This window comes from Trachemys scripta, chromosome 5 (assembly GCF_013100865.1).
Source record: "Trachemys scripta elegans isolate TJP31775 chromosome 5, CAS_Tse_1.0, whole genome shotgun sequence".
Taxonomy (NCBI): Eukaryota; Metazoa; Chordata; order Testudines; family Emydidae; genus Trachemys; species Trachemys scripta.
The window spans coordinates 121,172,329-121,194,960 of NC_048302.1; the positions used below are offsets into that span (position 1 = coordinate 121,172,329).

At 42.6% G+C, this 22,632-nt stretch overlaps 1 protein-coding gene across 3 annotated transcripts in view; it reads left to right on the top strand.

Annotated features, from left to right (window-relative positions):
* Positions 1 to 22,632, top strand: part of ZFYVE28 (zinc finger FYVE-type containing 28) — a 292,274-nt gene that overhangs the window by 261,342 nt on the left and 8,300 nt on the right. For all 3 annotated transcript variants that reach the window (XM_034771176.1, XM_034771178.1, XM_034771177.1), the window contains 3 exons: positions 1,182 to 1,336; positions 2,051 to 2,167; positions 3,914 to 4,018. In XM_034771176.1, the coding sequence (XP_034627067.1) occupies positions 1,182 to 1,336; positions 2,051 to 2,167; positions 3,914 to 4,018 (377 nt within the window). The remainder of the gene's footprint in view (positions 1 to 1,181; positions 1,337 to 2,050; positions 2,168 to 3,913; positions 4,019 to 22,632) is intronic.

Genomic DNA, 22,632 nt, shown 5'->3' on the forward strand with positions numbered 1-22,632 from the left:
AGCATGCTATTTAATAACTTGTAAAGTGAACTTTTTTTTCAATGCCATGTGTATAATGGGGAAAAAAGGCTGGAATTAGCAAAACTACTGTGTGATTATGAGTAAAGCATTCTAGATTTTCCTAGTCACTGATGAGAAGAATCTCTTTGGTATGGATGGGGAAATTAGTCTGAGTTTCTAACTTTCTCAGGGGAATAGAGTAGAGGGATGCATATTTCCTTTGCCTTGACTAGATGATTTCAATTTTAATTGCAGCTCACTCTTCAAAAGCTTTGATCAAAGGGGAAACAAGGGTTGGAGATTCTAACTCTGGAGACCACTACTTTTTAAAATAGTTTTTTAAATAGCTTGTTTGATTAACTTCAGTTTTGGTGGAGAAAATAACCTATTTCCACTGGGAAGCCTCCCTGAGGATTGGTTTACATTTTGAGCTCTGTCTCCATAACAAGAAAAGACTAGGGAGTAACTTTTTTTTTTTTTTAATGAAGGTTTAAGTCTCGTAAGGTCATTTGGTGGGCTATTATAAACTCATTGGCACTGATGAGCCATTCTGAGATAACAATTTAACATCTCAATAACTTCTAAAATTAGGGTGTAATGGACTAATCTACACCCTGTGTGCTAGACTTTTACGAAAGAAACTACAATTGATTTCTTTCCCTTTCGCCCCCCTGAAAAGTGGTAATTAAACCTGGAATGATTTTTGGATTCTGGTGAACCTCTCTGTTTTAGGGTCTCAATTGAGGAGCCCCTATTCCAAATAACTTGAAAATTGGTAGAAAAATTCTAACTTGGCCCCAGATCTAACCTTCCCATTTTGAGGCTAATATTCTTCTATGGATTTTAGGGGGGTAGTAGTGCCTAGAACTGGGCTTACACTGGAAACCTAACTGAATTGTGGATTGGTTACTGCCACTTCATAGTAACAGAGTCCAATAAAATACTGGCAAATGGCTTTCTGGTTAAATGTTCTTTCATAAATATACCATAGAATGGAAATTGGCCCTCATAGTAATTAAATAGGCTTGGTCCAGAAGGGTCAACCAGAATTTACAGCTATTTGTTCTGTTTTATGGTAAGAGCATTGTTTGAGCAGGAAATCCTTTAAGAGGCCAGTAGTTCTCTGAAAGACAAAGTGATGATTTAAGTTACCTTTCTTCCTTACATTTTGTCCCCTACAGCAGTTTAATGACCAGCTCCTGTTCATCTGATGACATTGATCAGGAGGAAATCCAGCTTGCATTGCAGGCAGCTAAAATTGCTACCAGAGAAAAGATCAGATCCCGATTTCACGGCAGCAATGACCTTATTCACCGACTCTTTGTCTGCATCTCAGGTATGAGAGCTCCCTTTGTTACGAATGTGAATTTTATTCATCTTTCTATCTTTGTGTCTCTGTTATGAAAGAGGGTGTGCATGAAAATATAGGATGTAGCACTGACTAGATACGATGTGGCTGCAGGATTGTAATTTAGGGCCTTACCCTGCAAACAGCTCTTGCAGGGCAGGTGTCTGCTTGTACAGAGCAGCTTGCAGGACTGGTGTTTGGAGACTTATGAAACCTGCAATTAAGGAGGAGTTTGGTTATGCAGGTGCTTCATCCTCACAGAGTTCCCTCTTCCCAGTGCTGTCCCAAGACTCCAATGGAAGAAATTCCTGAAGGGAATGAAGGCATCTAGAAGTAGTAGTCTTTGTATCATAACTTTTATCTTGTAACTTATCATAACTTTTTTTAGCTCTATAACAATGTAATTCGTATTTAAAGAATCTCAGAACGTTATTATGACAAAAGCACACTACAGATATTGCATATCAGATTACAAGTACTAGAGGGACAAAAAAGACTTGACTGTTATTGTAGTTTAATCTAATTTTTTTTAAAAAATAAAATTTTCAATTATGGTCTTAATTTTATAACCAATATGAACTATAAGTGTTCCCTATTCTTTTTAAACATGAAATTATTAACAACAGCATTGTACATATTTAGAGGATGATTTTTTTCTGAGATGTTCAAATAATGGCTTTACCTATTTCCACTGCCTGCTAGGTGTGGCTGACCAGCTGCAGACAAACTATGCCAGTGATTTGCGAAGCATCTTAAAGACCTTATTTGAAGTGATGGCAACCAAACCCGAAACAGAGGACAAGGAAAAGCAAAAGAAAGGTGAACATAATAAAGTACATTTTCTCTATTGCACCTTTCAGTTGTGCATAGGTCTTTAAAATATTTGGCAGGAGATTTGTCTTTTGTTCCTGTGAAATAACTCTCAGCTCTTCTACAGAGCTATTATACAGTCATTTAACCCTTGGTAAAATGAGATCATAGAAATGGTACATAAATGGGATATATTCAGTGGAAATATACATACATGTTAGTATGTCTTGCAGCAAAAGTCAAATGACACAGTCTCCAGGGTGCTTCTGCCCATTTGCTTACTAATACAAGGAAAGGAATAGTATTACTTTTCTGTGTGGTTGTAATAAGATATGTACAGGGCTTGCACTTGATTGCCCCTGGTTTATGACATTTTGTTTCTCCATGTCCTATGTGAAATAATGCATCTTCTAGTCATATAGGCTGGCAAAGCAGTGCAGATATTTTAACTTAAAAATTAAGATAATGATGTGTAAAACTGTGTCAAGCTGTCAAATGATGAAACAATGTGTAAAAAAAAAAAAAAGTGTTCTGGCCTCACATGTAAAAATGGCATATAAATCAAAGAATGCCAAGTAGATCTGCGAAGTGGGAAAATACCCAGTTATGAAAAACTTGAATTAAGCAGACAAAAGTGGCCAGAACTGAAGCAGGAGCCAGCAAGAGATTCAGATGTTATCAGGCTTTCCTCAGTTACCACTTTGATTCTTTCTTAGGCCTGGTCCCCACTCACCCCCCACTTCGGACTAAGGTACGCAAATTCAGCTACGTTAATAACGTAGCTGAATTCGAAGTACCTTAGTCCGAACTTACCGCGGGTCCAGACGTGGCAGGGAGGCTCCCCCGTCGATGCCGCGTACTCCTCTCGCCGAGCTGGGGTACCGGCATCGACGGCGAGCACTTCTGGGATCGATCCCAGAACATCAATTGCCTGCCGCCGGACCCTCCGGTAAGTGTAGACGTACCCTTATCTAGGGAATGAACAAGGTCTGCTGAATGTTTTCCCTTTTTTTTTTTTTTTTTAAATAATAATTACCCAATTAAGGCAATTTTTTCTTCCCTTTTAAAATAGCCAAGTTGTCCCAATAAGATACGGTTAAATAAGTCCCTTGTTACAGATTGTTAACTAGACCTATTGAGGCAGGGCTCTTGGGTTTTTCCTTTGATTTCTCTCTCATTATCAGAGAGTCTCCAATTTTCCCTTCTCCTTATTTTGTTCAAAAAATGTTTTTAAGGACTTCTTTCTGAGGGGCTTACCTCTAAATCCACACATCATGAATTAAAGATATTTCTGATAAGTGTAGTTTACCAAGACGAGACTGATTTTTTGGGGGGTGATCAACACCTCACAGATAACATAGTTATTCAGTTAGGTATGTCTGTATTGTATCTGTGGGTGTGAATGGTAGCTCCTGTAAACATTCTCATGCTAGCTGTACTCTAGATAGCTCACCAAAAATAGCTGTGAAGATGCAGAGCTGCAGGCTTCAGCGTGGGCTGCGTAAGCCCATCTGACCACCCCTGGGTACATACTTGTTTGTGCACCATGACATCCTTACTTCTGTATTTAGGGAGCTAACATGGATAGGTTTACATGAGCTACAAATCACACAGCCTGCTGCAACGTAGATGTACCCTGTGTGGGGCTGGGACCTCCCAATATCTTTGTTGCGGTGTTAGTAGAAGACGGCAAAAGAGATACGCTATCACAGTCTCATATATGATGTTACGTTCATTTTGTTTCTTGTTGTTCAGTTAATCAGGGTTTAAGGAATGCAGCACTGGAAGATTGTGCTTTATGCCAGGAAACCATATCGTCTTCAGAACTTGCAGCGAAGGCCAGAGATGGGGACTTTGAAGGTATTTTAACATTTCTGAGAATTAAAATAAGGGCTGTTGGGGGGTAAAGTGGGAAACTGAGTCACAAGTTCACCCAATCTAGGCTTTATCAATTTTCACCTTTATTTATACTATTTCAGACAGAAATATTGTCACTTATAGTGTCTGAACATACGTTTATGTCAGACAAATGATAACAGAAAAGAGGAAATTGGTAAAGGGCCAAAGTTACCATATTCTGGAGCACCAGGAAGGCCTTACACCTTCCATGATGGTTGCCACCTCCTTTGATCTCTTGGTCTGATCCTTCAGTCTGTTCCTTCGGTTTCTGATCCGGTGTTTCTCTGAATGGGGTCTTGTTGACTTGGGATCATTGCAGATTACTTAACCTTTTTCCAGTCATCTTGGTAATCACAATCGGCTACTGCAATCACATTAACCCTTTGCGTTTTAGGTAACTCAAACCTTACCTAAAATTACATATGTGCAAGCTTCGATTACCCAACTTCTGCATTTATTTATTTTTTTGTTTATGCAGTTTCTATATCACGTTGTTTTGTGTCATCCTGCCTCTGGGTTTTCCCAGTAAAAGACTTAATGTTGTTACAGGTTTGTGTGTTTTTACCTTAAAACTTTCAAATTCAATATGTGTATATCATCCTATCCTACCCCTTAATCTATTCAAGGGTAATTATGGAAAAAACAATGACCCTTTTCTGTCAACATTTCTTATCTTCTTTAAATATGGGTTTTCAAAGATCTTTTTCACTCAAAGTCCAGTTTTGCTTGTGCATCATTATAAAAACCCCACTTCATTAGAATTTTTCCTGTGAATGCATTTTGAGGACTGTCTCAACTTTAGGGTCTTGATATTTAGTTGCTTTTAATGGTACCCCAACAACACTGACTTAGGTACAAAAGTTGTTGATTAGGACTAAAAGAAAACGGATTAAAAGTGTGGCTCTTCTCTGAAAAGTGACTAAAAATGGCATCATAGGATTCCAGGGGGTCATGACTCCAGTTAGAATATGCTCAGCTTACCATCTATATCCTTTTTTTTTTTTTTTTTTTTTTTTTTTTTATAACTGACAGCCCTGCAAAACTCCACCTGAGATCTGAAAATCATGTATGTACAGTATGTATATCTGTGTCAGTATAAAGATATGCTGTATACAGTGAATACATAATTATATGGCATGTAAGCTTATATGGCATGTGTGTCAGTTTACTGCATTACTAATAAGAGAAAACCCACAAATGATTTATATAGGTCATTCCAAATTAACACCATACCTCACCATTATGCATTTTTATAAAATCCACATAATTTTTCAGAAGTGTTCTAGAAATGTCTGAGAATTTTTTTAAAAAATGTTATTGATACTCTTTTTGTATCCCTCATTATATAAAGACAGTATAAGCCTTAGCATCAGAAATCAAGCTGTACTGCTTAGGAGGGAGAGAAATTATAAATAATATATCTTAGATCATTTTTAGAGGTTTCTAAAATAACTTGTATTTTGAAGTCATAAGAACATAAGAATGGCTGTACTGGGTCAGACCAAAGGTCCATCTAGCCCAGTATCCTGTCTACCGACAGTGGCCAATGCCAGGTGCCCCAGAGGGAGTGAACCTAACAGGTAATGATCAAGTGATCTCTCTCCTGCCATCCATCTCCACCCTCTGACAAACAGAGGTTAGGGACACTATTTCTTACCGATCATGGCTAATAGCCATTAATGGACTTAACCTCCATGAATTTATCCAGTTCTCTTTTAAACGCTGTTATAGTCCTAGCCTTCACAACCTCCTCACGCAAGGAGTTCCACAAGTTGACTGTGGGCTGTGTGAAGAAGAACTTCCTTTTATTTGTTTTACATCTGCTGCCTATTAATTTCATTTGGTGACCCCTAGTTCTTGTATTATGGGAATAAGTAAATAACTTTTCCTTATCTTCTTTCTCCACATCACTCATAATTGTATATACCTCTGTCATATCCCACCTTCGTCTCCTCTTTTCCAAGCTGAAAAGTCCTAGCCTCTTTAATCTCTCCTCATATGGGACCCTTTCCAAGCCCCTAATCATTTTAGTTGCCCTTCTATGAACCTTTTCTAGTGCCAGTATATCTTTTTTTGAGATGAGGAGACCACATCTGTACACAGTATTCAAGATGTGGGCGTACCATCGATTTATATAAGGGCAATAATATATTCTCCATCTTATTCTCTATCCCCTTTTTAATGATTCCTAACATCCTGTTTGCTTTTTTGACTGCCTCTGCACACTGCGTGGAATCTTCAGAGAACTATCCACGATGACTCCAAGATCTTTTTCCTGATTTGTTGTAGCTAAATTAGCCCCCATAATATTGTATGTATAGTTGGGGTTATTTTTTCCAATGTGCATTACTTTACATTTATCCACATTAAATTTCATTTGCCATTTTGTTGCTCAATTGCTTAGTTTTGTGAGAACTTTTTGAAGTTCTTCACAGTCTGCTTTGGTCTTAACTATCTTGAGCAGTTTAGTATCATCTGCAAACTTTGCCACCTCACTTTTTACCCCTTTCTCCAGATCATTCATGAATAAGTTGAATAGGACTGGTCCTGGGATTGACCCTTGGGGAACACCACTAGTTACCCCTCTCCATTCTAAGAATTTACATTTATTCCTACCCTTTGTTCCCTGTCTTTTAACCAGTTCTCAATCCATGAAAGGACATTCCCTTTTATCCCATGGGATAACCTAATTTATGTAAGAGCTTTTGGTGAGGGATCTTGTCAAAGGCTTTCTGGAAATCTACGTACACACTGGATCCCCCTTGTCCACATGTTTGTTGACCCCTTCAAAGAACTCTAACAGATTAGTAAGACACGATTTCCCTTTACAGAAACCATGTTGACTTTTGCCCAACAATTTATGTTCTTCTAGGTGTCTGACAATTTTATTCTTTACTATTGTTTTGACTAATTTGCCCATTACAGACATTAGTCTTACCGGTCTGTAATTGCCAGGATCACCTCTAGAGCCCTTTTTAAATATTGGCGTTACATTTGCTATTTTCCAGTCATTGGGTACAGAAGCCGATTTAAAGGACAGGTTACAAACCCTAGTTAATAGTTCCGCAATTTCACATTTGAGTCCTTTCAGAACTCTTGGATGAATGCCATCTGGTCCCGGTGACTTGTTATTGTTAAGTTTATCAATTAATTCCAAAACCTCCTCTAGTGACACTTCAATTTGTGACAGTTCCTCAGATTTGTCACCTACAAAAGCCGGCTCAGGTTTGGGAATCTCCCTAACATTCTTAGCCGTGAAGACTGAAGCAAACAATTCATTTAGTTTCTCCGCAATGACTTTATTGTCTTTAAGCACTCCTTTTCTATCTCGATCATCGAGGGGCCCCACTGGTTGTTTAGCAGGTTTCCTGCTTCTGATGTACTTAAAAAACATTTTGTTATTACCTTTTGAGTTTTTGGCTAGCTGTTCTTCAAACTTCTCTTTGGCTTTTCTTATTACATTTTTACACTTGATTTGGCAATGTTTATGCTCCTTTCTAGGAGGATTTGACTTCCACTTTTTAAAGGAAGTCTTTTTATCTCTCACTGCTTCTTTTACATGGTTGTTAAGCCACGGTGGCTCTTTTTTAGTTCTTTTATTGTGTTTCTTAATTTGGGGTATACATTTAAGTTGGGCCTCTATTATGGTGTCTTTAAAAAGTGCCCATGCAGCTTGCAGGGATTTCACTTTAGTCACTGTACCTTTTAATTTCTGTTTAACTAACCCCCTCATTTTTGCATAGTTCCCCATTTTGAAATTAAATGCCACAGTGTTGGGCTGTTGAGATGTTCTTCCCACCACAGGAATGTTAAATGTTGTTATATTATGGTCACTATTTCCAAGCAGTCCTGTTATAGTTACCTCTTGGACCAGCTCCTGCGCTCCACTCAGGACTAAATCTAGAGTTGCCTCTCCCCTTGTGGGTTCCTGTACCAGCTGCTCCAAGAAGCAGTCATTTAAAGTATCGAGAAATTTTGTCTCTGCATTTCATCCTGAGGTGACGTGTTCCCAGTCAATATGGGGATAATTGAAATCCCCCACTATTATTAGTTTTTAATTTTGATATCCTCTCTAATTTCCCTTAGCATTTCATCATCACTATCACTGTCCTGGTCAGGTGGTCTATAATAGATCCCTAATGTTATATTCTTATTAGAACATGGAATTACTATCCATAGAGATTCTATGGAACATGTGGATTCACTTAAGATTTTTACTTCATTTGATTCTACATTTTCTTTCACATATAATGCCACTCCCCCCCCCCCCACCCCCCCCCCCCCCCGCACGACCTGTTCTGTCCTTCCGATATATTTTGTACCCCGGAATGATTGTGTTCCACTAATTGTCCTCAGTCCACCAGGTTTCTGTGATACCTATTGTATCAATATCCTCCTTTATCACAAGGCACTCTAGTTCACCCATCTTATTATTTAGACTTCTAGCATTTGTGTACAAGCACTTTAAAAACTTGTCACTGTTTATTTATCTGCCCTTTTCTGATGTGTCCAATTCTTTATGTGAATGTTTCTCATCTGATCTGGCCTTTACATTATCCTCTTCCATCCTCTGTTCCCTACTAGAACCTAGAGAATCTCTGTCAATAGACTCTCTTCTAAGAGAAGTCTCTGTCCGATCCACATGCTCTTCTGCAACAGTCGGCTTTCCCCCATCTCCTAGGTTAAAAACTGCTCTACCTTTTTAATGTTAAGTGCCAGCAGTCTGGTTCCACTTCAGTTTAGGTGGAGCCCATCCTTCCAGCATAGGCTCCCCCTATCCCAAAAGTTTCCCCAGTTCCTAATGAATTTAAACCCCTCCTCTCTACACCATCGTATCATCCACACATTGAGACTCTGAAGCTCTGCCTGCCTACCTGGCCCTGCGTGTGGAACTGGGAGCATTTCTGAGAATGCCACCATAGAGGTCCTGGATTTCAGTCTCTTCCCTAGCAGCCTAAATTTGGCCTCCAGGACATCTCTCCTTCCCTTCCCTATATCATTGGTACCTACATGTACCATGACCACCGGCTCCTCCCCAGCACTACATATAAGTCTATCCGGATGCCTCGAGAGATCCTCAACCTGCGCACCAGGCAGGCAAGTCACCATACGGTTCTCCTGGTCATCACAAACCCAGCTATCTAGGTTTCTAATGATTGAATCTCCCATTACTAACACCTGCCTTTTCCTAGTGACTGGAGTTCCCTCCCCTGGAGAGGTAACCTCAGTGTGAGAGGATACCCTAACACCATCTGGAAGGAGGGTCCCAACTATGGGAAGGTTTCCCTCTGCTCTTATTGACTGCTCTGCTTCCCTGGGCCTTTCATCCTCCTCAACAGCGCTGGGGCTGTCTGACCGGAGGTGGGACAATTCTACAGTGTCCTGGAAAGCCTCATCAACCTACCTCTCTGCCTCCCTTAGCTCCTCCAGTTCCGCCACCCTGGCCTCCAAAGCCCATATGCGGTCTCTGAGGGCCAGGAGCTCCTTGCACCTAATGCACACATACGCCACCCGCCCACAGGGCAGGTAATCATACATGCTGCACTCAGCGCAATAAACTGGATAGCCCCCACTCTGCTGATGGGCTTCTGCCTGCATGGTCTCCTAGTTAATGAAAGGGTATTGTTTAAATCAGGAAGTTTTGACTGTAGTTTAGTTTATAGTTTTAAAGAAAACAGCACGGGGCCCTTGCCCCCTTCCAAACTCCCTTGCGAAACTCCCTGTTAGCAGCCCCTGGTCACAAAGCTCCCTGGTCACTTGTGCACTGCTTTATACAGCCCTGGCCTGCTTGATAGTCCCGCCCACTGACTAAGGCTCAGCCAATTAACAGAGGCTTCCTTTGAAGCTCACGGCTTCCAACTGCCAGCCACAGCACATGGTCCTTCAACCAACCAACCAAACAGGCGGACAAACACAAGCTCAGCACACAGCGAGTAACCCCCAAACACAAACAAACTCACACTACAGACAGTCTGATCTTTTAGGGCTAAATGCAAGTGCTGCATCCCACTGGGAGTCTGGCAACCTCTTATTCTCAGTGATATTCAACTGATAGGAAGTTCGCAGTTTTCAAAAGTGTCATCTAGTGATTTTTGGTCCCCAACTTCAGACACCTTGAAAGGTCAACACCCTTAGAAAACCAAGCTCTTTTAAGATCTCTCAAGTTGAACTAAAACTGAAGCTTCCACTTCTGAAAATGTAGGCCCCTATTTCTATGCTGTTAGAAATGGGAGTTAATCACAAAATTCAGATCAGGATTCAAGCATCCAAGAAGTTCCTATCTCCAATTTTGGTTTAGGTATATAGATACAGGTATGAAACCAACCACATAGTTTGAGTCTGTATCTGAACTTCCTTAAAATTCAGTGGTGGCTGAATCTGAATTTGATTGGTTCTGAGGTGCATATGCTTAGCTTTACATGGAACACCACATATAGAAGAACACATTTTAAAATATTCTATACCAGTGGTTCCCAAACTTCTTCCGCCGCTTGTGCAGGGAAAGCCCCTGGCGGGCCAGGCCGGTTTGTGTACCTGCCGCGTCCGCAGGTTTGGCCGATCGCGGCTCCCAGTGGCCGCAGTTCGCTGCTCCAGTCTATCCTGTGATACGGATGATAGAAATATGCTAGAGACTAGAATAATATCACTAATCTCCTCCTCATTTGTGCTTTAATCAGGATTTGAACAACTAGCATTTTAGGAGTCTGATTCAGCTTCCAGCGGAGTTAATGTAAAAATAACACTGATGTGTGATAGGGCCAGATCCTTTGCTAGTGTAAATCAGTGCAGCTCCATTGACTTTGTTGACTGCATCTGCCTCAGTCACTCTGTCTGAGTGGCTACAGGTTTTCCCAGTTCATCTAAAGCAATGGGACTATATCACGAAATAGGAAGTGAAGGGAAGTGTATCTTTTGCCACTGCTGGAAAAAGAGGAAATTAAATTGTATGGACAAGATGAGTGGGAAAGCCATAGAGTCTCATTTAACTAAATATGAGCTTGTTGGGTCTAAAATTCATCCTTTCTAGTCAAGAATAAAGAAAAAATGGTTTAAGCAAAGAAAAGAAACTTCATTTTTCTCACCATTTTAGATGGACTTGTCAGTGTCCCGGGTTCTACAGTGATGGGGGACATATAAGTAGATGGCTATTGATAAAGTAGAGCTCTAGGCAAGTGTAACCCACACACCTCCTGGGTGTCGTGTTCTGTCCCATCTAGTAGCACTGAGACCACTTAGAGAGAGACATTGATGAGTCTGCTCTACAGCTTTACCTATATGGCTTTTAGCTCATGCAGGAGAGGCTCATGCATTTAGTTCCAGAGGTCCCAGGTTTGCTCCTGCCCACTGACGACCGGGGTCTGTCGGTGGTACAGAAGCCCATCAAGAGTTAGATAAGGAAAGGTAGTTCCCAAAGTCAAAGCTCAACACATTCTGATAATCAGTAATTTTGGGAGGGACTTACTTCTAATTTGTTCACATACTGGACTTTCCCCAGTGTTATCTTTGGTAATGAGACTGCTTATGCCAAGACAGTCATTCTAGCCTTGCATTCTCTGGCTTCCAGAATGACGCACACAAAACAACCAGACTGAAAAAATAGGTCCTGCCAGCCTTAAACTGGGACATTTAAGTGGCACCACGGAAGTTCCTCACTGCCCAGATTATGGGAAGAGCAGTGCCAGCATTAGTTCAGGGTGTAAAGATTGAAGGATTTTATGACTGTTCGGGAGTGGAGGCATAGGGGCAAGTAATGGACTACTGGTAAAAAGTTTCAGGACTTTCAAATACTCTCTAGGCTTAGAAAGTTTTAGCTCAATCTGCATGTGGAGTTAAAACTGCCTGGGTTCTACACAAGAACTGTGCACACAACCCCCCGCCCCAAGAAATTCAGGCCCACATCTCTACAGAAACAGGAGGTTATGCAAGTCAGTGAGGTGCTCAAAGTTGTCATTGTTGACATGAATTATGCAGATTTTCTTCTCATATATGCCAGATGATATCGAATGGTTAAATGTTTCTGTTCTTCCACAAACATCCAACAGATGGCACCACAAACTGCAGTATAGCGTAGAGCAGGGGTAGGCAACCTATGGCACGTGTGCCAAAGGCAACACGCAAGCTGATTTTCAGTGGCACTCACACTGCCTGGGTCCTGGCCTCCGGTCTGGAGGGCTCTGCATTTAATTTAATTTTAAATGAAGCTTCTTAAACATTTTTAAAACCTTATTTACTTTACATACAACAATAGTTTAGTTATATATTATAGACTTATAGAAAGAGACCTTCTAAAAATGTTAAAATGTATTACTGGCACGCAAAACCTTAAATTAGAGTGAATAAATGAAGACTCGGCACACCACTTCTGAAAGGTTGCCAACCCCTGGTGTAGAGTCTAGACTCTCACATGTCTGCCTCATCCCGTGAATTCATCCTAAAGGCCATTGTTGGGATTGCACCAGTCAATGATACTCTTGTGTGTGTAGCATTTCTATACTTCCAATCTCTTCTCTCTTTTTTTTTTTTTATTCATGTTTCCACATAAAGTGAACAAACTAACAGAAAATGAGCATATCTGTAACCCTTGGCACCGGCGCTCACCAAAGAGCACAAATACCTTTCACACTGAAAAAGTTCACCAGACTATCTAACAGGGAAGAAATCTCCAAATATTTCTAATTACTTCCCATATATAATCACAGACAGTACTCCCTTGCAAATGGTGCCCAAATATACAAGATTACTTTCAATCAGTAAAGATGAATAAATAGATCTAAAATTCCACTAGTGGCTCTAGTTCCAGATGATGATAATGAACCACTCTCAGTTTTATCAGATTTATAGATTCATAGATTCATAGATTATAGGACTGGAAGGGACCTCGAGAGGTCATCGAGTCCAGTCCCCTGCCCGCATGGCAGGACCAAATACTGCCTAGACCATCCCTAATAGACATTTATCTAACCTACTCTTAAATATCTCCAGAGACGGAGTTTCCACAACCTCCCTAGGCAATTTGTTCCAGTGTTTAACCACCCTGACAGTTAGGAACTTTTTCCTAATGTCCAACCTAGACCTCCCTTGCTGCAGTTTAAACCCATTGTTTCTGGTTCTATCCTTAGAGGCTAAGGTGAACAAGTTCTCTCCCTCCTCCTTATGACACCCTTTTAGATACCTGAAAACTGCTATCATGTCCCCTCTCAGTCTTCTCTTTTCCAAACTAAACAAACCCAGTTCTTTCAGCCTTCCTTCATAGGTCATGTTCTCAAGACCTTTAATCATTCTTGTTGCTCTTCTTTGGACCCTTTCCAATTTCTCCACATCTTTTTTAAAATGCGGCGCCCAGAACTGGACACAATACTCCAGCTGAGGCCTAACCAGAGCAGAGTAGAGCGGAAGAATGACTTCTCGTGTCTTGCTCACAACACACCTGTTAATGCATCCCAGAATCATGTTTGCTTTTTTTGCAACAGCATCACACTGTTGACTCATATTTAGCTTGTGGTCCACTATAACCCCTAGATCCCTTTCTGCTGTACTCCTTCCTAGACAGTCTTTTCCCATTCTGTATGTGTGAAATTGATTTTTCCTTCCTAAGTGGAGCACTTTGCATTTGTCTTTGTTAAACTTCATCCTGTTTAACTCAGACCATTTCTCCAATTTGTCCAGATCATTTTGAATTATGACCCTGTCCTCCAAAGTAGTTGCAATCCCTCCCAGTTTGGTATCATCCGCAAACTTAATAAGCGTACTTTCTATGCCAATATCTAAGTCGTTGATGAAGATATTGAACAGAGCCGGTCCCAAAACAGACCCCTGCGGTACCCCACTCGTTACGCCTTTCCAGCAGGATTGGGAACCATTAATAACAACTCTCTGAGTACGGTTATCCAGCCAGTTATGCACCCACCTTATAGTAGCCCCAACTAATTTGTATTTGCCTAGTTTATCGATAAGAATATCATGCGAGACCGTATCAAATGCCTTACTAAAGTCTAGGTATACCACATCCACCGCTTCACCCTTATCCACAAGGCTCGTTATCCTATCAAAGAAAGCTATCAGATTGGTTTGACATGATTTGTTCTTCACAAATCCATGCTGGCTATTCCCTATCACCTTACCACCTTCCAAGTGTTGGCAGATGATTTCCTTAATTACTTGCTCCATTATCTTCCCTGGCACAGAAGTTAAACTAACTGGTCTGTAGTTACCTGGGTTGTTTTTATTTCCCTTTTTATAGATGGGCACTATATTTGCCCTTTTCCAGTCTTCTGGAATCTCTCCCGTCTCCCATGACTTTCCAAAGATAATAGCTAGAGGCTCAGATACCTCCTCTATTAGCTCCTTGAGTATTCTAGGATGCATTTCATCAGGCCCGGGTGACTTGCAGGCATCTAACTTTTCTAAGTGATTTTTAACTTGTTCTTTTTTTATTTTATCCGCTAAACCTACCCCCTTCCCATTAGCATTCACTATGTTAGGCATTCCTTCAGACTTCTCGGTGAAGACCGAAACAAAGAAGTCATTAAGCATCTCTGCCATTTCCAAGTTTCCTGTTACTGTTTCTCCCTCTTCACTAAGCAGTGGGCCTACCCTGTCTTTGGTCTTCCTCTTGCTTCTAATGTATTGATAAAAAGTCTTCTTGTTTCCTTTTATTCCCGTAGCTAGTTTGAGCTCATTTTGTGCCTTTGCCTTTCTAATCTTGCCCCTGCATTCCTGTGTTGTTTGCCTATGTTCATCCTTTGTAATCTGTCCTAGTTTCCATTTTTTATATGACTCCTTTTTATTTTTTAGATCGTGCAAGATCTCGTGGTTAAGCCAAGGTGGTCTTTTGCCACATTTTCTATCTTTCCTAACCAGCGGAATAGCTTGCTTTTGGGCCCTTAATAGTGTCCCTTTGAAAAACTGCCAACTCTCCTCAGTTGTTTTTCCCCTCAGTCTTGATTCCCATGGGACCTTACCTATCAGCTCTCTGAGCTTCCCAAAATCTGCCTTCCTGAAATCCATTGTCTCTATTTTGCTGTTCTCCCTTCTACCCTTCCTTAGAATTGCAAACTCTATGATTTCATGATCACTTTCACCCAGGCTGCCTTCTACTTTCACATTCTCAACGAGTTCCTCCCTATTTGTTAAAATCAAGTCTAGAACAGCTTCCCCCCTAGTAGCTTTTTCAACCTTCTGAAATAAAAAGTTGTCTCCAATGCAGTCCAAGAATTTGTTGGATAGTCTGTTCCCCGCTGTGTTATTTTCCCAACATATATCCGGATAGTTGAAGTCCCCCATCACCACCAAATCTTGGGCTTTGGGTGATTTTGTTAGTTGCTTGAAAAAAGCCTCATCCACCTCTTCCACCTGGTTAGGTGGCCTGTAGTAGACGCCTAGCATGACATCTCCCTTGTTTTTTGCCCCTTTAAGCCTAACCCAGAGACTCTCAACACTTCCGTCTCCTATGTCCATCTCTACCTCAGTCCAAGTGTGTACATTTTTAATATATAAGGCAACACCTCCTCCCTTTTTCCCCTGTCTATCCTTCCTGAGCAAGCTGTACCCATCCACACCAACATTCCAATCATGTGTATTATCCCACCAAGTTTCAGTGATGCCAACAATGTCATAGTTGTATTTATTTATTAGCACTTCCAGTTCTTCCTGCTTATTCCCCATACTTCTCGCATTTGTATATAGGCATCTAAGATACTGGTTTGATCTTTCCTCCCAGTTTTGTCCTGACTCTCCTTTCTCTCTGCCAATATAGCCCACACTCCCTCTTGTTTCCGACTCATTTCCCTGGTCTCCATGTTCCCCACTTACATGTGGGCTTTGCTCACCTGTCCCCGTCGAACCTAGTTTAAAGCCCTCCTCACTAGGTTAGCCAGTCTGTGTCCGAATAGGGTCTTTCCTCTCCTCGAAAGGTGAACGCCATCTCTGCCTAGCAGTCCTTCCTCGAATAGCATCCCGTGGTCTAGGAAGCCAAAGCCCTCCTGGCGACACCATCTTCGCAGCCAGGCATTCACCTCCATGATGCATCTGTCTCTGCCCGGGCCCCTACCTTTGACAGGAAGAATTGAAGAGAATACCACCTGCGCTCCAAACTCCTTCACCCGTACTCCCAGAGCCCTGTAGTCACTCTTGATCCGCTCAGTGTCACACCGCGCAGTATCATTTGTGCCCACATGGATGAGTAGCATGGGGTAGTAGTCAGAGGGCCGGATAATCCTCGACAATGCCTCCGTAACATCTCGGATACAGGCCCCCGGCAGGCAGCATACCTCCCAAGATGAAATGTCAGGGCGACAGATGGGCGCCTCCGTCCCCCTCAGCAGAGAGTCTCCGACCACCACTACCCTACGTTTCCTATTCACAGTGGTGGCAGCAGACTTTCCAGCCTTAGGGGTACGAGGCTTCTCCTCCTTTACTGTAGGGAGTGATTCCTTCTTTCCTGTATCAAGAAGAGCATAACGGTTACCTATAACCACGGCAGGAGGGTTCGGAGCAAGGGTGGAGCACTGCCTGCTGCCAGAAGTAACCAGCTGCCAGTGTCCACCCTGAGCCATCTCCTCCTCCACCAGTGGTGTATCAGCAGTCCTGTGTACTGGGACAGCTACCTCAGCTGTCTCCACATGGACACTGTCGAGGAATTGCTCGTGGATACGGATGCTCCTCAACCTAGCCACCTCCTCCTGTAGCTCTCCCACCTGCTGCCTGAGAGATTCCACCAGCAGGCACCTCTCACATTGGATGGTCCCCCCAGCCTGGATATCAGTAAGTGGAAATTGCAAGTTACAGTCTTTGCAAAACCACACCAGGATCTGGGTAGAGGCATCCATGCTTAGGCACTCTGTCTGGCTACAGGCACAGGTGGAGGAGACAGCAGCAGTGCTGGCACAGGTGTTGCGGGTCTTCCTAACCATCGTAAGCCTCCCTCTGTCAAACTCCCGTCTGCAGCCCCCTGTCAGCTGAAAGGGTTGTTTAAGCAAAAAGTTAGAATGTAGTTGCTTTATAGGTATTAAGGGGAATCAAGAGAAAACAGATGGAACCGGCAAGGGACCCTCGCCCCCTTCCTGCTCCCCTTCCAAACTCCCTTGCGAAACTCCCTGTTAGCAGCCCCTGGTCGCAAAGCTCCCTGGTCGCTTGTGCGCTGCTTTATAAAGCCCTGGCCTGTATGAATGCCCCGCCCACTGATTAAGGCTCAGCCACTTACCAGAGGCTTCTAGCTTTCAAACCTTCCTTTGAAGCTCACAGCTTCCAACTGCCAGCCACAGCACACGGTCCTTCAAACAACCATTTCTCATTCTGACTCTGTTTAAAATCCACCAGCTGGTATGGATCATAAAACAAATATGAATTTGTATTATGATCCACCTGACATTGATAAGGGTAGGTGACTTAGAAACCTAGTGACTTTGTGAAGGTGAAATGCAATAAACTCTGGATTATTTCATGTCCCACTACAAAAATCTTTGCAAACGCACAGCTAAGACTGAGATATATTTATCTTCTAGAAAAAAGTATCCTAGCACATTAGGAAAATGTTACACAGCATTAAGAAAACTTATACGTGAGATTAAAGGTAGCAAAAATCTTAGTTTCAGTTTTAGAGGGAACCTTAACTCTGCATAGACAATCACTATGCTCGCGAATGAACTTGCACAGAAAATGATAGAAGACAAAAACACCATATCATCCATGAGTGAACACTTTTCATAAAGCACTCAATCCATATTTGACCTCTCAGTTCTTGTCCTCAAAAGAAATCTGCACATCACCTTGGCTTGGGTATTGGCTTGGGTATTGTTAGTACTGTGATGTCTAACCTTAGGCAACTTACCAAGTTTTGTCTGTACTACAGTTTCTGCTGGTGCTACCACGGCTGGAGCCTTACCCATTGGGAATTATGGATCTGAACAATTCTCGTGTAGACAAGGTCCTGGATATATGGGCAGACAAAGAGAAAGTTAGATTTATCTCTGTCATAAAAATAAGCATGAGATGTCAAACCAAAAGACATTCTGGAGGAAAGATGGATGTGTCATGCAGCTATTTGTGCTGTTTAAAGATAGATTTGTCATAGCCCTTCAGATACAACTTCTATTCCAGACATAACATGGTTGCTGTGAATTTCCAGGGTAATCCTGTGAAAGCATCTGTTTGTACCATGTAACAGTACAGTAATTTTTCCCTTCTGATCCCACTCCCGTTCCTATAACACCACCTTGCTCACCATCACCTAGTCATAACTCCAGGCTTAGTGTAGGTGTCATGAATGCCAGCATAAATAGCTGTTTGTGCCATGTGTTTGCATCTGTTTGTGACACATAACATAATTTCTCCTCTCTCCCCCTATTTTGCCTAGTCATAACTCCATGCTGCTCTCTAACATGCAGAGTTAACCATATCCAGTATCCCTAAGCCCAGGTCTTAAACCCTAATTCCCATAGCCATGGGAAACTGCACACTAGAGTATTTGCGGAATATAGTATCTAATAATCATTAAACCAGAATTCATTGTCAGCCTGATGTGAACAACCAATGTTCCTGTTGTCCTCTAAATGACTATAGCTGCTCTGGTCTTTACAACGATGACCAACAACATTGTGTAAATGAAATCAGTTAAATTGTTGCAAAACTCTTCCTTAGTCAGCAGCTCTACCTGAGTCATGAGACAGTGCTCCACACATCACCTGTTAAGACTCCCAGTTTCCCTGGGAGAATCCTGATTTCAGGTACCTCCTCCTGGCTTCCAGAGTGGCTGCTTGAATCTCTGGTTTTCCAGGTAGTAAGCTGAACTACCCAGCATAAAGGGCCTGAAATCTCCCCTCTGGCAAGATCAAGAACTTCCTCCACAAAGCTGCTGCTCAACAGCACAGAGAGCCCAACAGCAGGGGGAAGACAGGAAACCCTCTGCAGCAGGCTGGGAAGGGAGCTACATTCTAGATCCCACCCAGCACCAAGATATACTCCTTGGAGGGTGGGGGGAAGAGAGGACGCCAGAACTTAGGGGGAAAGTTTCTACTGCTTCTGGGGAGCCAGCGAAAGGGAGGGGACAAGACAGAGGAAACTTGAGGGGGGGAAAGAGGGAAGCCAGACAAAGGGAGAGAGGTGGTGAACTCAAGGGGGGATTGCTGGATCTGGTCCTGGGGTTTATGCAAATGAGGCAACATGTAATCATCAAATATAAAAATTAGTGCAGATCCTCTGGGGAGAGGATGCGAGAATAAGCAATGTGATTGATGTTTAGTCACGTTGTTAAATGCACTGCGGCAGACGTTTTCAACCTATTTTCATTTGCGGACCCCTACAACATTTCGAATGGAGGTGCGGACCCCTTTGGAAATCTTTGACATAGTCTGCGGACCCCAGGAGTCCGTGCACCACAGGTCGAAAACCACTGTTCTATGGTACAAAAACCTTTCACGGACCCCTTAGACACAGATCTGCAGATCCCAGCAGTCCCCAGCTTGAAAACCACTCCACTACAGGAAGTTGCTCAGATACTACAGTGATGAGCGCTGCATAAAAGCCTACATAGAGTAGAATGGTGTATTTCATTATTTGTATAAAGCCGCCAAATTTCCAGACTCACAGCTTTTAATAGGTCTGGTTTCATGTTATGCAACAATAACTTGGTCTGACTTAAGTCCAGGGAACTTGCAAGGAGAATCACATCTTATCCAGTTGGAGTCTTCATCTTTTGTATCCCTATTTTATAGGTCTGATCTGTACTGTTTGCATGTTATTTAGATTGTAGGTTCTTTGGGGCTTTTTCTGTTTGTACAGAAACTTAGTCCTGCAGTTGCTATGAAGCTCTGCTGCCGTGTGGCACCACAATAACACAACTTTCCCCCGGTTTCTAAGTACCAACATATTGACTGAGTTTTTTGCTCTGCAAAAAGATTAGAACTTTACTGTGCCCCAGAAATGCATTGAGAGAAAGTTCCTTAGACAGATAGAAATCAGAATTTCAATATCGATGTGATTCCAGATTTTGAAGCACGGGGCAAAAGAAAGATGGTTTCAATCCAAACATGTGCTACCAAAATAATAGTCTGTACTGACTGAACTCTTTGAGGGTATGTCTACAATGCAAGTGAGGTGTGATTGTAGTATGGTAGGCAAACCTGTGCTAGCTTTAATCTAGCTAACACGGGTAACAATAGCAGTGTAGACGTGGTGACATAGTCTTCGGAACAGGCTAGTAACCAGACTACGAGACCTCCAGGGACTCCCGGATACATATGCAGATTGCTAGCCCATGCTGAAGCCCATGCCATCATGTCTACATTACTGTTGTTATCTACGCTAGCAAGATTAAGGCTAGCATGGGTATGCCTACTCATGCTACAATCACACCCTCACTTACTGTGTAAACATATCCTTACTGAGAAAGGGAAGGAATATCTGGGTCTAATTGCCTTGGATGACTTTTCAGGCACCAAAGACTGGAGGGATTATATAAAAACTGCGCAAGAGAACTTCTCTTAGAGAAGTTGTGTTATGGACCAAAGGGCCGATTTTAAGGTAGGAGTTGAAGGGAGGGGAAAAGGTGATGGTACTTTCCAAACTTGGCAAGCATTACTGATGTCCCCAGAGTTCTCTAGTTGTCATGCTTACAGCACAAGTATTTACCATGTTCAGTAATTCTGCTTCCACAAGGAGAGTGAGAGCAAGATGATCTGGCTTTTGTGCACTTGTGAAGGTAATGCACTGTGACATTTGCAGTGGCATACGTTTCATATGCCACAGTAGAAACAGAACTTTTAAAGTTAGTTTGGGATAGGGTGACCAGACAGCAAATGTAAAAAATCGGGACGGGGGTGGGAGGTATAGGAACCTATATAAGAAAAAGACCCAAAAATCGGGACTGTCCCTATAAAATCAGGACATCTGTCACCCTAGTTTCAGGGCCGGTGCTTCCACTCAGCGACCCTAGGCGGTCGCCTAGGGCGGCAGGATTTGGGGGGTGGCATTTTGCCGCCCTCAGCGGAAATTCGGTGGCGGGGGGTCCTTCCACTCCTGGTCTTCGCCGGAAATTCGGCGGCGGGTCCTTCACTCCTTCCGGCACCCGCCACCGAAGTGCCCCAAAGACGCAGAGCAGAAGGACCCCCCGCCGCCAAATGCTCAGAAGAGGAGTGCTGCTGCCTAGGGTGGCAAAAACCCTGGCGCCGCTCCTGCCTAGTTTGGGAGAAGATAACTAGGGTTATATATGGGTTGCTCGCGCTCTCTCTCTCTCTTCTCAGTTGTGCTTGGTGAAATCTGACACACACAGGTCCAGCAGAGAGTTTCAGTAGGAGCTCTGTGTTAATGGTTGTCTCTGAATATCCAGACCAGTACACAAGGTTCAATGTGGACCACCTTCTCTGGACAGTTCAGCCACAGTGTATGTCTTGCCATGTGCTTAGTACTTAGTGCTAAAGAGATACCCTGGTCATTGTAATGAAATCCACTAGAGCTAGCCTTGTTGGAGCCCTAACAATCTCCCAATTTTCCTCACTTTAAAGCCCCTCTCTCCCAGTTTCCTGCATCACAGCCCACTCTTCCCAGCTGAGTGGACTCAGCCTTTCTGGAACAGGTCGGTGTTATTCCTTGGCCAGAGCAGTCATTGCTGTGATACGAGGCATTTCTTCCCTCCAGGGACTAGATGTTTTGTTTCCGCAACATTCTCATAAGTGAGAGACCAGGACGGGAAACTGAACCCAGCCTCCTGTTTGTCAGAACACAGCATGAGCATAAGTCCCTTTGGCAAGCTAGAGACAGGCTGCCCTTAAGTAAACTGGCATTTGTCCTCAGACTTTGAGTCTTCGTTATGTAGCTTTTCTATGCATACAGGGGCCAATCGGTTCACTTTCTCCAACAGCTGGGCCCGAAGCAGAGCACAACATCCAAATCCCCAAAGTCAGGGGGAATCTGGAGCCAGGTCCAAATGGAGTAACTCAGGAACCTCTCTACTAGTGCTGTGTGCCAGGGAGATGTTATCCTTGTTTTAACACCATAAAAAGCTGCGCAGCAGATTTGCTGCATATAGAAATGAATTGGACACCACATGCCTTTTTGTTCCAGTGCCTCCAGCTCCTGCGGCTTTATCACAAAACGTGTAGTATTTGATGTTTTTTCTTAAACATCTGGCTCCTGGATTCGTGTAAGGTTCCTATCTCTCATTCACAGTCTATTTTCCCTCATGCTGTGTTAACAAGTTTGATTCTTTTTTTTAACTCTTTCTCCTCTATCTCTAAAATCACTTTTCTTATTCATTTTCAATATTTTTTTCTTTCTTCTGCTTTTTTCTTAACACTTTAATGTTCTCTCCCTCTTATTTTAGCCTCCTCCTCCCCCCCCCCGATGCTTGTTATTTCTCCCCCACCCCCTCCTTGATGTCACTGCTGTGGCTTCTCTACCTGTCATCTATTATCCTGCAGATTTTCGTTGGCTCCTGTGCACAATAGAGCAGTGGGCCCAGTTGGCCCTGAGAGCAAGGTTCTCTCTCTATTCTCAAAAAGAACAGGAGTACTTGTGGCACCTTAGAGACTAACAAATTTATTAGAGCATAAGCTTTCGTGGACTACAGCCCACTTCTTCGG